Source organism: Perognathus longimembris, chromosome 1, assembly GCF_023159225.1.
Source record: "Perognathus longimembris pacificus isolate PPM17 chromosome 1, ASM2315922v1, whole genome shotgun sequence".
Classification (NCBI taxonomy): Eukaryota; Metazoa; Chordata; class Mammalia; order Rodentia; family Heteromyidae; genus Perognathus; species Perognathus longimembris.
The window spans coordinates 75,299,106-75,314,249 of record NC_063161.1 but is presented as its reverse complement, the minus strand read 5'-3'; the positions used below and the strand labels follow the sequence as shown (position 1 = coordinate 75,314,249).

General features: G+C 52.4%; 1 protein-coding gene across 3 annotated transcripts; it reads left to right on the top strand.

The window, feature by feature from the left end:
• The first annotated feature begins 4,766 nt into the window (after positions 1–4,766).
• On the top strand, positions 4,767–13,742 carry Kctd7 (potassium channel tetramerization domain containing 7). 3 transcript variants are annotated; one of them, XR_007208354.1, is made up of 5 exons: positions 4,767–5,075; positions 7,923–8,092; positions 10,683–10,861; positions 11,286–12,687; positions 13,078–13,742. XR_007208354.1 is itself a non-coding variant. In XM_048329678.1 (5 exons), coding segments are annotated over exons 1-5 (867 nt in total). In that variant the 5' UTR covers positions 4,767–4,931; the 3' UTR covers positions 13,079–13,742. The 3 variants fall into 3 exon arrangements, 2 of the variants coding, with proteins under 2 accessions (XP_048185635.1, XP_048185624.1); XM_048329678.1 differs by having other exon boundaries at positions 11,286–11,658; XM_048329667.1 differs by having other exon boundaries at positions 11,286–13,742.
• The last annotated feature ends 1,402 nt before the right edge of the window (positions 13,743–15,144 follow it).

Here is a 15,144-nt window from a genome sequence, read left to right as displayed (position 1 = left end):
CTGGGGCTTGAGCTCTGGAACTAGGTGCTGTCTCTGAGCTTCTCTGCTCAGGGATGGCACTCTACCACTTAAACCACAGCTCCACTTTTGACTTTTTGATGGTTAACTGGAGCTAAGTTTCACAACTTGGTCTGGCTTTGAACTGTGATGTTTAGAACTCAGCCTCCTGAGTAGCTAGGCATATGCATGAGCCCATCTGTTTAAGCTTTCACAATTTCTTCCTTTGCTTTGGACATAGCCAGGTATCATGGTGCATGTCTGTAATCCTAGAGGCAGAGTCAGGAGGATTGAGAGTTCCAGGCCAGCTGGAGCTACATAGTGAGACCCTGTTTCAAAACACAAAGAAGTGGCACTGTGGCTCAAGTGGTAGGATGATGGCCTTGAGCAAAAGATGTACAGGGACAGTTCCCCTGCCCTGAGTTCAAGCCCCAGGACTGGCAAAAAAAACACAACCCCCCAAAACACAAAGAAAACAAAACTGGGAACCAATCTGCATTTCTAGGTAGTGTCTGGGAGGTTTGCTTTTGTTTTTTTTTCAGGCCAAGTCAAGTCAGTGTTTTCAGGACTGAGTTATTTCCCTGTGTGTTCAGTAGTGCTCAACAGAGGTGTAGCGTCTTACATGGAGTAGCCAGCGTTCCCATGCTCCAAAATGAACGAGAAGTCCTTTTAGTTCCTCTGGGGCTTGAGTCCTAACAAAACAGTTCATTATTTTGATGTTGGATATGTGTGGGCGTGTGTTTAATCTTGCTAGAAAAATAAGTAATTATTGTTCTCACAAGAGTTTGATGGGTGTTATGGAAGATCCAGAACATTTGTCATTTTTTTTTTTTTAACAGTGAAACTACTTTATTGGTTATGCGCTGCAGAAATGGCATCCCAGCCTTGCTCTGAGCTGGAAGCCATCACATGCCCCCTGTTGGTCAAACAGATGGCCACAGGGCCTAGGGAAAAACTTTCCCATGAGTATGTGAAAGCTTTCTCTGCATTTGCAACGTATTACTACTATTACTACTGGTCTTGGGGCTTGAACTCTGGGTCTGGGCACTGTCCCTGAGCTCTTCACCTCAAGGCTAATGCTGCTTCTGGTTTTCTGGTGGTTTATTGGATATAAGAGTCTCACAGTGGGCAGTGGGTGTGTCCCTAAGACTCATCTCCAATTAACCACCAGAAAAGACAGAAGTGGTGCCGTGGCTCAAGTGGTTGAGTGCTAGCCTTGAGCTGAAGAGCTCAGGGACACTGCCCTGGCCCAGAGTTCAAAATCCATGACTAAGCAAAAAAAAAATAAAAAAATAAAAAAAATTCTTACAGACTTTCCTGCCCCAGCTGGTTTTGAACCGCAATCCTCAGATCTCAGCTTCCTGAGTAGCTAGGATTACAGGTGTGAACCATTGGCACCCATGTGCTGCAATGCTTTTTTTTTTTTTGCCAGTCCTGGGGCTTGAATTCAGAGCCTGGCATTGTCCCTGAGCTTCTTTTTGTGCAAGACTAGCACTCTACCACGTGAGCCACAGCACCACTTCTAGCTTTTTCTGTTTATATGGTGCTAAGGAATCAAACCCAGGTTCTCATGCATGCCAGGCAAGCACTCTACTACTAAGCCACATTCCCAGCCCTGCAATGTATTTCTTTATAAGGACAAAAAAACTGGAAACAACTCAATGAGAGGATTTAGTGACAAGGGGCATACTCACATTGTACAGTACCACCTGCTAATGAAATGCAATGTGGGAAATTATTTAATATAGGAAAGGTTTGTTTTGTAGTAGATATAAATTTGAGTTGTTTAATATGAACAATTTTTTGAGGGGTAGACTAAGTTGCCCAGGCTGGCCTCAACCTCTCCTGAGTAGCTGAGGTGAGAGGTATGCAAGACGGTGTCAGTTCTGAACTTTCCTCCGTGTTACACAGGGTCTTTTGTTGTGTGGCCCAGACCAGCCTGGAACTCCCAACCCTCTGCCTCAGCTTCCTGAGGCCTGGGATTATGTGCAGAAACCATCATACCCAGAAATTTCAACTATTTTCTAGTGGCTCACTGTTTAGCCAACACTTGATGGAAAGTTACTAATATTATTAATAATCACAAGACTTGGAGGGGCTGCGAATGTAGCTTAGTAATACACAGTTGGCCTAGCATGCCCAAGGCCCTAGGTTCAAACCCTAGCAGAATGAATGCATAAATAAATGCAGAATGAATAAATAAAAGCAAAACTTGGCTGCTAATTCTTCACAAATAATCAAAACTTGAACCGGGAATGAAGTAGAGTATCAGCAATCAGGACATTCAGAAGTTGCTCTTTTGAAGAGATTGTAAAGAGGCTGGGATTTACTTCTTGGTCAGCAATGGGAAACCATGGCCAGTGAGCCGAACCCAGCTACCTTGTTCATTTGTGTCCTGTGGCTGCTTTCTTCTACAATGGTAGTGTTAAAGACAGAAGCCATACAACCCACCAAGCCTAAAAGTAATTATTAAATAGCTCAGAACAGAAAATGCTTGCCAACTTCTAACCTTGTAGATTATTTTAACCCTGTACTGCTCCAGAGCAGTGTTACCCTGTATCTTAAGGTACTTGAAAGATAAAACAAAAAAGGGCTGAGCAGGACCACAGTGGTAAAGTACTTGCCTAGCAAACACAAAGCCAGTCCTGCAAGGACAGGGAGGAGGGAAGAAGAAATGTAAGGAACCCATCGGGGCCCACGTCATTATGTGTGTGGCATTAAGCTCACAGCAGCACTGTTGGAAAATCACAGCACACTGGAAAATCATTAAAATCATCAAAAGTGGTGTGCTATCCACTTGGAGTCAACAGCTCAAATCAGGCTGTGCTGTCTGGAGATGGAGGCATGCAGGGCTGAAGGAGGAAACAGGACGTCAGGCAAATCAGTGGTCTCGGAAGATGCAGGCAGCCTTCATCCTGGAGCTGCCAGGCTTCTAGTCTTGACTGGGCGATGGCTGTGTGGGGGCCTTTTTTTTTTTTTTTGCTGGTCCTGGGGCTTGAACTCAGGGCCTGGGCACTGTCCCTGAGCTTCTTTTGCTCAAGGCTAGTGCTTTACCACTACTTGAGTCAAAGTGCCACTTCAGGCTCTTTCTGAGTGGTTTATTGATAAGTCTCATGGATTTTCTGCCTGGGCTTTGAACCCCGATCCTCAAATCTCAGCCTCCTGAGTAGCTAGGATTACAGGAGTGAGCCACCAGCACCTGGCTATCGGGTCTTCTTTCCAGTGATTCTTCTCACTGCACATGGTTTTCCTTTTTCTGTACAGTATATCCTACCAGACAGAAAGCCTGCCCAGAATGATGCATGCTGTATTTGGGGAGAGGCCTGGGATGAGGGTAGCACATGCTGGTTGTGTTAGGAGCATTGTGTTTCATTTGTTATTTTCTATAATTATGTTTAAAATACTTAAATCAAGATTAAAAGCCAAAGAGGGTTATATGGAAAATAGATGCTTCTCCTCCCTTTTTCTTTCTTTCTTTTTTTTTTTTTTGAGACAAAGTCTAGGATATAACTCAGCCTGCCTCCAAAATGGTGATCCTCCTGCCTCCAGCCTTCTAAGTGCTGGGATCACAGTGTGTACCACCATGCTTGGCTCCTCCCCCACCCCCATTTTTATTTTGTTGTTCATCTAAGTATAAAATACTTATTCAAAAAATTAGAGAAGATCAAGAACTGAACAAGCACTTCGAAGATTTTTCCACATTCAAAAATTTTTTTTTCCTAAAAGAAGATAAAAAAAAAAGTTACTGGAAATTTCTAGCAGGGCACCACATCTTTAATCTTAGCTACTGTGGAGGCTGAGATCTGAGGATCCAGGCTCGAAACCAGCCCAGGCAGGAAAGTCCTTGAGGCGCTTGTCTCCAAATAACTACCGAAAAAGCCCAAGTAGAGCTGTGGCTGAAGTGGTAGGGCGCGAGCCTCGCACAAAAAAGCTCAGGGCCCAGAAAACACGACGGCCCTGGGCCGCTTCCTCCCCGCCCCTCGAACCCCGTGCTGTGGGGGATCCACAGGGGTGAAGCCCACCTGCTGAAGGGAGAATGAAGAGCGCTGATCCCTCCCACCGTCGAGCTAAAGAACCGGACCGACCGGCGTCCACTTATCCTCCACACTCCTTTGCACGGCCTGGAGCCCCGGTGTTGATAGGAGATGCGGCGCGGGGGCCTCCGAGGGGCTGCGGCGGCCCAGCCTAGGCCTTGCTTGGGCTCCAGTCAGCGCAGTGGCGATCAAATGGGGGACCGGATGTGGAAACGACTAGGAGAAGCATCCGCCCCCCAGGGCTCGCCGCATCCGCGCACCGGAGGGGCCTGGCCGGTCTCCTTTCGGGTGCAGGGACGCGGTAGCCGCCGGTCATTCCTTTCTGTTCCCCAAACGAGGCGGGAACCGAAGGCGAACGCGACAAGCTTCTGCCGTGGCCGCAGTGCCGCGCCCTCCGCAAGCCGCGGTGATCTGGGCTCCGCTGGGCGCCCCGCCCTCCCCGCGCCGCCCATCCCGCACCGCGGACCGGGTGGGACGAGTCTCTCCCCGCAACCCCGAGGCGGCGGCGCGCCCCAGCCTGGCCCACGCGCAAGACCGGGAAGGATGGAGAGCGCGCGCCCGCTGGCTACACAGCCAATCACAGCAAGGCAGGCCCGCAGGGCGCCTCCCATTGGCTTCTCGGGCGCCGGCTGAACGCGCGGCTGCGGTGACTGGACGAGCCTCCTGCCAATCAGGGCGGACCTGACGAGCTCCGGGCCAGTAGCAGAAGGCGGCCGGGTCAGGCCCGCGGCCCGCAGTCGGCGTGGTGGTCCGCACGGAGGAGCCACCGCCCTCTCCCGCGCGCGCGCATCTACACTACCGGCATCTCCCGCCGCGTCATGTCCAGCGCCGCTCGGCTCTAGAGCCCGGCGCCTCTCCTCGCCAGCCCGAAGCCGCGCCCACCGCCCAAAGCCAGAGGGGATGGTGGTAGTCACGGGGCGGGAGCCAGACATCCGTGCGCCCGAGGGTGCCATGTCCAGCTCCGACGCAGAGGACGACTTTCTGGAGCCGGCCACCCCGACGGCCACGCAGGCGGGGCCCGCGCTGCCCCTGCTGCCCCAGGAGGTACCAGCTGGCCGGGTGGGGCGGGAGCAGGTGCAGGTGCCGGGAGCCGACCTGGCTGGCGAGCAGGGGCTGCGCGCCCAGCCCTGGGGACCCCTCGGCGTCCTTCCAGTCCACGGAACTGCTGGCTTCTAGCCCGGGTCCTCCCCACGCTTCCCACTCGTGTGGCCCGTGGCCGTGGCAGGGGTCCCCAGACCCTCTAGAGGACAGTGACTGTTGGGAGAGTCTACGTGCAGGCCGCCGCTGCCTGCACCCAGGTTCCAGCTGTGGTGCGCGGAGGGGCCCATGCCCACCCAGGAGCCCTGAGCCCCAAGCCCTCAAGCGGGCGCGTAGAGGGGTCCACGCCCACCCAGGAGCCCTGAGCCCCAAACCCTCGACCGGGTGCGTAGAGGGGTCCACGCCCACCCAGGAGCCCTGAGCCCCAAGCCCTCGAGCGGGTGCGCAGAGAGGTCCACACTCACCCGGGATCCTGAGCCCCCAGGCGGGTGAGGGGAGAGGTCCTTGCCCACCCAGGACCCTGAGTTCCGATGTGCACATTCTGATGGCTTCCCCATGCGTCCATGTGACACTGCCAGCCTAACTCCTGGATGACCCTCCAGAAAGAAAGAGGGGCCTGGGGTCTAGGAGGCCTGGATGCCACCCCCTGTCACACCGCCCCCCTCCCCCCCAGAATAAGAGGTAGAAAACTGACCCAGGAGATCCAAGGCACTGGTGAGTCAGGAGCATGTGATGCGTGGAGATAGAGCCCCAGAGGGGCCGGGCGAGGCCCTGAGCACTGATGGGGCTGTGTCAGGAACCCTGAATTCCCAGATTCGTGGGAAAGTTGTGAAAATAAGCAAAATTCTGGATATGCCAGCTGCGTTCGGGGAAGGAAGCCAATAGAGACACAGTAGTGCCATTTCTTGTGCTGTCATTGGGATTAGTGTGGTTTGAGGAAAAGGACCCAGAATCCTCAGGCCTTCAGAGCCAGCTGCCTCTCAGGCCGGTCACATTGCTGCCTAGGAGCTTGCAGACAGTTGCAATTTCTTATTTTCTTCCTGGCTTCTCTAACATGGAGGAGACACGTGGTTGTATGAAAAATCCTTGTGAAAGGTTAGTAAGTGGCTCAGAGAGTAGTGTTGTGGTGTTCCTACATAATCACTGAGTCCTTGGCAGCGCTGGGATTGGCTAAGGGTCTTGGTGTAGAAGCAAAAAACATTTCCACGACTTCAGGGGCAGGAGAGGCAGGACTGTTTGCTCCCTTCCTTCTGTAAGCCAGGCTTGGGGTAAGTTCTGGTTAATATGTTTGTCCCTTACAAAAGATTACTGTACAAAGGATGTGGAAGCTGGGAAAGGAGCTCTAGATAAATACAAGACTTAGACTAGAGCCAGAGAGAGGCTGTGACCTTGAAGAGAATGCACCAGGTTAAAGTTTTACTTGATTTGTAGGAAGTTTGTGGGAAAGTTAGAACCAGCCACATTTCTTTCGCTTACAGTCCAAAGAAACCACAAGCAGCAGAAGACATTAAAAGGAAGAAGAAAGGAAAGAAAGAATCCAGCCTGAGATTTTTTTTTTTGTCTGTTGTGGGGCTTGAACTCAGGGCCTGGGCACTGTCCCTAAGCTTCTTTTGCTCATTGCTCAAGGCTAGCATTCTACCACTAGAGCCACAGTGCCACTTCTGGCTTTTCTGGTAGTTAATTGGAGATGAGTCTCATGGACCTTCCTGCCTGGGCTGGCTTTGAACTCTGGATCCTCAGATCTCAGCCCCCTGAGTAGCTAAAATTACAAGTGTGAGCTACTGGTGCCTGATTCAACCTGAGCTTTTAAAGCTGTACTTGAGCTTCCTAGGATAAATCTTTTTTGCTGGTACTAGGCTTTGAACTCAGAGATTTTGGCTAGAGCTCTGACACTTGAGCCACAACTGCACTTCCAGGTTTTTGCTGGTTACTTAGGGGTAAGTTTCTTACAAGTTTGTCTGTGGTGTCTGGTCTCTGAACCTCAGTTCTCAGATTGCAGTCTCCTGAGTTGCTACTGTCATGGGAATGAGCTGGCAGCACCTAGCTTCCCAGGCAAATCTTTTCTTTCTAACTAAATCCAGCTCTGGCAACCTTGCCTGAGTTGGGAGATAAATCACTGCAGACTAAGCACGAGAGATAAGGTATATATAATTTTTGTTAGTCGTGGGGCTTGAACTCCGGGCCTAGGTGCTGTCCCTGAGCTTCTTTTGTTCAAGGCTAGCATTCTACTACTTGAGCCACAGCACTACCTCTGGCCTTTTCTGTGTATGTGGTACTGAGTAATTGAACCCAGGGCTTCTTGCATGCTAGGCAAGCACTCTACCACTGAGCCACACTCCCAGCCCAATGGTGTGAATATAGAGATTACAGAATATAGAGGATGATGGTTGATGCCTGGGTGCAGTCAGCAGGCATCTGTTGAGCTCGGTTGCAGGCAGGCCCTGACCAGCAGAAAGCCTTTCCCTACCCGTGGGCAGCGTGGCACCCAGGGGAATGGGCTGACAGAAGACAATAATTGCTTGTGCAGGGTTTGGTGTGTAACAGAGGCACTCTGGAGGAACAGGGAGGTGACTGCAGGTAGTGAAGCTCAGGGGAGGGCCTTGGGGAGAGGCTCTGGAGTGAGTGGATGTGGCTAGCCACAGTGGATGCTGCAGGGCCTGGGTGTGAACTGGGAGAAAGTGTTTATCCATCCGGAGCCTTTATGGAGTGACCACCCTGCCTCACAGGGTGGGTGATTTCACTTGCTGGACAGAGGGGTAGGGACCTGGTGAGGACGTTTGGGGCAGAGGAGACAGGAGGCACAGGACCACGGATGATGAACACAGGATGAGAGCCACTGCACTTCCGTTCCAGTTTCCTGAGGTTGTCCCCCTGAACATTGGAGGGGCACACTTCACCACGTGCCTGTCCACGCTACGGCGCTATGAGGACACCATGCTGGCGGCCATGTTCAGCGGGCGGCACTACATCCCCACAGACTCAGAGGGCCGCTACTTCATTGATCGTGACGGCACCCACTTCGGGTATGTGTCCTTCTCTACTCTGCAACCACACAGGAAAATGGCCACCCTGGAGTGTGGAGCTCTGGCATCATCTGAAGTACTAGAGGAGGTCATGTAGTGCACTTATTGACTAAAAGTTAGATCAGAATTCTTAGTTGCTTTGCCAAAGGAAACAAGGGCAGCTAGGGGAACTTGGCGGGGCACACATTGGCTAGGCCTATGGAAACTAACACACTGGGCCATCTGATGCTGCAGGCATCATAGCAGGCAGGGAAAGTCCGCTCCTAGAGGAGTGGAGCCCTCCACGAAGATTCTGGGCTCAGAGTTGCCATGCGGAAGGAGCATGGTGCAGAGCAGATCCCCTAGCTTTGTGCCGGGCAGGAAGCTTCTTCAAGTCAGGCATGGTGGCACACACCTGTAATCTCAGTCAATCAAGAGATGGGACAGGAGGATTACAAATTCAAGGCCAGTCCTGGGTTACATTGTTAGACCCTCTCTCAAGAAAAAAAGAAAGAAACCAAAAAACATGAAGGAAAGGCTCACAAAGGGTTGACTTATTGTTGCCAAATAAATTTTAAGAAAACTTAAAATTGTCGCCGCTATAATTTTAACACTAAAACATGTAAAAAAGATAACCAAAAACAACCATACACACACAATCTAAAAAGAGCCCTTATCCAAGATCAACATAGACACAAAGCCTCAGGTTTCAGAAATTGTTACAGCCTCCCGTGTGCTCTGAGGCTTAAAGGGCCACAGGGACCCTGGGCAGGTCACACCTTCAGAGTGGCTGGAATTCTCTGAATTTCTGTCTGCCTTGGAGACTACTCAAGAACTGACATGGTCCTTGACCTTGAACCACATGGGAAGGGAGGCAGAACTCCTGCTGGTGTGTCTCTGTGCTAACCAAGTGTAGTTGCCTCTGCTGGTTCCTTGGAAAGGAACCTCTGGCTGGCTAATTGACTTAGCAGCTTCTGGGGTTTTTTGTTTGTCTGGTTTTTTTTTTGGAGGCGAGGGCATCTGCTGCTTCTGGTTCTGAGAAAACAAGTGTCACATGGCTCTGGAATGATACAAAGATTTTTGTTTTCAGGCTGCTTGGAAGGAAAAGGCTGTCCCCATTGGCAGCGCTCATAGCCATCTTCCCGGACCTTGGTTGGGTGTATCTTGCAGAGCTCATGGGGGCTCGCTGCAGAGGCCCTGGAGAACGTTCAGAAAGGGCAACTTGGGCTCACTCAGGGCTAGTGATGCCGGTGCCTTGGGCAGAACTGCAGAGCAGAAGGCTGGGCAAAGGCATAGAAAGCAGGCGACAGGGCCCTCACATCTGGCCCATGGTTCATCTATTGGTGTAATTGTACAAGTGCTTAAATACAGTAAGTGCACACATCCCTTCCCCATGCCCACTGTGCAGGCATTGCCGGCGGTGTGGGCTTCTGACTGGGCAGGCTGTATGGTGGTCTGAAGGCTTCTGCTGAGGGCCAAGTCAGCAGGTCACACCAATGGCGAGGATGAGGGACGAGGGACACGTAGAATTCTGCGCTACTGGTGGAGCAGAAAGTGCTGCAGCCCACTTTATGAATCTTCCACTACCTGCGACCAGGCATACCCACAACTGAAGGGCTGTGCAGGAGTGGCCAGGGAAGCTCTCCTCCGAATAGTCCTGAACTGGACACAGCCCAGATGCCTGCTATCAAGGGAATGGGTAAGCTACAGCAGTAACAAATGACTGTGATGCACTGCGTGGGGGTAACCTGCAGATCCCACATTGAGGGAAGCCAGGTACAAAGAGGACATTCTGTGATTCCACTGACACGAGGTTCAGGGAAAGCTGGAGCTGCAGTGGCTGCCTGTCAGGAGTAATGCGGCCATGGGAAGCAAGATGCCAGGGGCCCAGCCTGTGTGGTGCTGTGTGTATGTATTCCTGCCATAAACTAACTGATCTGTACACTTAGGGGGTACTCATCTGGAGCCCTGCACTGGTGATTCACACCCATCATCCTAGCTACACAAAAACCGAGATCTGAGGATCATGGCTCAAAGCTAGCCCAGGCAGGGAAGTCCGTGACACTTTTATCTCCAATGAACCACCAGAAAAGCCTGATGTGGCGCTATGGCTCCAGTGGTAGAGTGCTAGCCTTGAGCAAAAGAAGCTTAGGGACAGTGCCCAGGCCCTGAGTTCAAGCCCCAGGACTGGCAAAAAACACACAACAGGTACTCCTTGGGGCTGGAGGTACGCTCAGAGATGGCATACTTGCCTACAGCGTCTGTAAGGTACTGGGTTACATCCCCAGCAGAGGAAAAAGAAAAAATGACCATGTCTACATTTATCCAATATTCATGGGTGTAATGAAGCCTGTGGAGGACTTGGGTGTGCCAGGGATCTTCTAAGCACTGCTTGGCTTGTGTGCTGGTAAGATTTCCCTTACTGGGAAGTAGTTTATTATTCCCCCCAGGGACGTGGGGACCCAGGTGCTGTGTCCTCTGGGTGCTGCCGGGGATGTGGGTCCTGTATTGAGTCCTCTGGGTGATGGTGAGGACATGAGTGCTGTGCTGAATCCTCTTGGTGCTGGCCACAGTGCTGTACAGTCTTCACCATCCCTTTCCTCTTGCCCAGAGATGTGCTGAACTTCCTGCGCTCAGGAGACCTGCCGCCACGGGAGCGGGTGCGGGCCGTGCACAAGGAGGCACAGTTCTATGCCATCGGTCCCCTCCTGGAGCAGCTGGAAGACATGCAGCCGCTGAAGGGCGAGAAGGTGCGCCAGGCCTTTCTAGGGCTCATGCCCTACTACAAAGGTGAGGCTTGTGGTCTGGGGTGGCATTGCAAGCTCCTGTCTGGCCTCCCCTGGTGGCTCCGGATGCTGGGGGACACTCCCTGCAGGCTGCTTTCCAAGGGCCAGGCTCTATCCTCCCATGAGTGTGGAGTGAGGGGCCTTGCCCCGTGGGTGGGGAGTGGAGGAGGCCAGGCCTTGTCCTGTGGGTGTTGAGTGGGGGAGCCAGACCTCATCCCGTGGGCGTGGAATGGGGGTGGCTGGGTCTTGTCCTGTGGGTGGTAGAGGGGCCAGGCCTCATCTTGTGGGTGTGGAGTGGGAGACAGCCCCCATCTCGTGCGTGGGGGCTGGGAGACCAAACCCCTGTGGGATCCCTGCCCATGTGCTTGGCCTCTTCCTCCTGGCTGTGCTGCCCCTGCCCAATGATGGGTGCTGTGCTCACCCTACAGAGCATCTGGAGCGGATCGTGGAGATCGCCCGGCTGCGTGCTGTGCAGCGCAAGGCCCGCTTTGCCAAGCTCAAGGTCTGTGTGTTCAAGGAGGAGATGCCAGTCACTCCGTACGAGTGCCCACTCCTCAGCTCCCTGCGCTTTGAGCGCGGTGACAGTGACCGGCAGCGGCTGGAGCACCACTGTGAGGTAGACGTGTCCTTTGGGCCCTGGGAGGCCGTGGCAGATGTGTACGACTTGCTGCACTGCCTGGTCACCGACCTGTCAGCCCAGGGCCTCACGGTGCACCATCAGTGCATTGGCGTGTGTGACAAGCACCTGGTCAACCACTACTACTGCAAGCGCCCCATCTATGAGTTCAAGATTACCTGGTGGTGAGTAGCTGGGGCCTGTGCCCCCCTCTCCAGCCCAGGCCTTGGACGCTTGGCTGGGCAAGGATGCGGCTGGAGGCTCAGCTCCAGAGGACAGGCGGATGCTGTTGGCCCTTGGCCTGTGGCCCACACTGGAGGCATGGCAGCCCTCATGGGCGTATTTGTCACCTGCTCCACCTTTCAAGAGTTTCTTCCCATTTTAGAGCCACTTTACTGGTGGTTCCCGGGTCAGGCATCCCTTCCATGCTTTGTGGAGCATGGGGCATTTGCCTTGCTGAAGAAGATAGTCTTTCTCTCCCAGTGTACCCCTCCTCCCAAAGGGCAGGCCCCCATGTTGTCTAAGGATGCAGAAAGGCTGCCTCCCTGGCCCAGGTCCTGCACGACTCTCTGGAGACAACTGTGGTTGCAGAGCCCCATACCAGTCTGGCCTTAGAAAACCACCATGTTTACAGCCCTGCCTCAGGGCCTTGCCTCCTGCCTTCTACCAGCTGTCCCCGCCTTCTACCAGCTGCCACAGACATGTGAAGATTCCTGAAGACGAGGAACAAGACACTGGGGGGCTGCTGCCACCGAGTGTGACATGAGCGGAGCCTCCTCTCCTAGGAGCATTTCCACTTGGGGAAGTAGAGGAAAGGCTGGGTGGAAGCCTCAGCAGCCAAGACAGTGGCACGGCTCCTGCCTGTGAGTCCTAGGCTGCACAGGGGATGGGAGGACAGCACAGTGGCCAACTGCTCCTGCTGGCTTCAGCTTGGACCGGCCAGCCCCGGGAGGGCAGCTGTGTAGCTCCCACACCGAGTTCAGTACCTGAGCTGTGTCAGCCATCCCTGGGTGTTTTTGAAGAGAGATTTTCTATATGTAAAGCAATTGACCTTGGTCTAAGGGATGGTCAGACAAGGTAGAGGAAGGGAGGGCAGAAGACAGCACCTCCTGAGGAGGAAGACACTGCCGTCCCGCTGGGCTGGAGGAGGCAGGCTTGGACGTTCGAGGTGTGGCGGGGCTCTGGTTTGGAACCCCTACTTCACTCTTGTGTAGGTGAACATGGGATGTGTCCCAGAGGAAAGGCCTGTCCTCCATGTTACCCGGTCTCAGTGTTGTTCTCATAAGCAAATGCTGACTCTGCTTGGCACTTAACACGGTGACTTTTTTTTTTAAATGATGGTGCTGGGGATTGAACCCAGGGTCTCACTCATGCAGACAAGTGTTACACCAGAGCCATGCCCCAGCCCTTTTGCTTTTGTTGTTCTTAAGGTATAATCTCATTAACTTTATCCAGACTGGCCTTGAACTCTCAATCCTCCTGCCTCTGCCTCCTGAGTAGCTGTATTTTGTATGCTACCACACCCAGCTCCATCCTGTGCCTCTTGGCTTGTTCCAACAGAAAAATGTTTCATTTAACTTGCTTTAACACCACTCTTGTCACAGAGCCTTTCAACGCCTGGCAAGTCAGAATTCATCCAGGAAAGACGGGGAGAAACTGGTTTGCTCCCCTGTGGCCCCAGAGTCCTGCTTGGAGTTACAAAGATGCTAGGTATGCCTCTGTTTCTGTGCCTCTGCCTCTCACTGGAGATGCCCTGCTATGCTGGTCCTCTAAGTGCCCCTGTGGTGGCTCGTGAGGAGAGAAGGCCCTGGGTTGCTAGGGAAGGCAGAGGGGACAAGTGGGGGGCTGGCCTGGAGCTCTTTCCTTTCCTCACCTCCTTTCTCCTTGCTTTTCCTTTTGTTCTTCCTCTCTCCCCTTCCTTTTTCATTCCCTCCATTCTCCCCCCCCCCTTTATGTTTTACTCAAGGGTTAAGGGTGGATCAAACCTTGTACTGAATTCTCTTGTAGAAAGTCTATAAGTTTCTAAGGCTGGACATAGTAGCCCATATCAATAATCCCAACTACTAGGAAGGTGGAGATAGGAGGATTGTGGTTTGAGGCCAGTCCAGGCAAAGAGTTAGAGCCTGTCTTAAAGAACAAACCAAGTGTAGTGGTTCACAACTGTAATCTTAGCCACATGGGCAGCATAGGTAGAAGGACCCTGGTTACAGGCTGGCCATGGCAAAAAAGGCAAGACCCTGTCTGGAAAATAACTAAAGCAAAAGGGGTGCAGTGTAGGGCTGGGGATATAGCCTAGTGGCAAGAGTGCCTGCCTCGGATACACGAGGCCCTAGGTTCGATTCCCCAGCACCACATATACAGAAAACGGCCAGAAGCGGCGCTGTGGCTCAAGTGGCAGAGTGCTAGCCTTGAGCGGGAAGAAGCCAGGGACAGTGCTCAGGCCCTGAGTCCAAGGCCCAGGACTGGCCAAAAAAAAAAAAAAAAGGGGGGGTGCAGTGTGTCTCAGTTGGTAGAGTGTTTGTCTGGCAAGCATGAGGCCCAGAGTTCAACACTATACTACCCCAATAAATAAATACAAAAATAAAATAAATACGCAAATAAATAAATCCATGGCTTTCTCTTCTTTTTAAAAAAAGCTTTTAGTCCAGCAACTTCCCTCCTTCTTCATGGCAACGAGAACTTCACTTTGTACTGAAAATATATTTATTTGACTGGTAAAGTGGAATGAAGTCCTGTATCATGGGGTGAAGTGGGGCCCAGTGGTAAAGTGCTTGTAGGAGACCCTGGACTCTGTCCTCAGTACTGCATGTGTGTGTTTGTGTGTGCACGTGCACAATACACACCACTGTATCATGTGATACTCACCAGCAGCCTCTCTTGGTCAGTCCTCAACCCTCTCCACTGTCTTAAAACTTGCACAAAAGGCTGGGAATGTGGCTTAGTGGTACAGTGCTTGCCTAGCATATGAAGCCCTGGGTTTGATTCTTAAGTGCCACATAAACAGAAAAAGCCGGAAGTGGCACTGTGGCTCTAGTGGTAGAATGCTAGCCTTGAGCAAAATGAAGCTTGATCTGAGATAGTGCCCAGATCCTGCATTCAAGCCCCAAGACTGGCCAAAAAACAAACCAAAACAACAACACAAAAAAAAAACAACCAAAACAAAAAACTTGTGCATGGCCTTAAAAGAGTGCATCACCTGTTTGGTCATTCTCTGGCAAAAGCCAGGTAGGGGCCGAAATGTGCTACCAGACGTGGTTGTGGTGGCCCCTACATACAGGATCATCTCTGTAGAGGGTTCTCTGTGAAGGGTCATCTCTATGGAGGGTTGTCCCTGTGGAGGGTCGTCTCTATGGAGGGTAGTCTCTGCTGAGGTCCCTGTGGAGGGTTGTCTGTATGGAGGGTGGTCTTTGTGGAGGTCCCTATAGAAGGTCCCTCTGTCTTGTTTCTGCCCAGCTGTGAGTGGCCAGGCTCATGTGTGAAAGGGGGAGGGTGATGGAGAGGGAGTGTGTTCAGAGAATTGTGGGCACGGGGGCTGTAAATGTGTCACCTGACAAGGGACTGTAGACTCTGGAGAGGCCAAGGGCTGTGGCTGCCCTGCTTTGCTTCTGGGTACCTTCCTGGGGCCATGCTTGCTGGTGCTGGGGCACAGGACCCCCAATTCAACTCAGTGC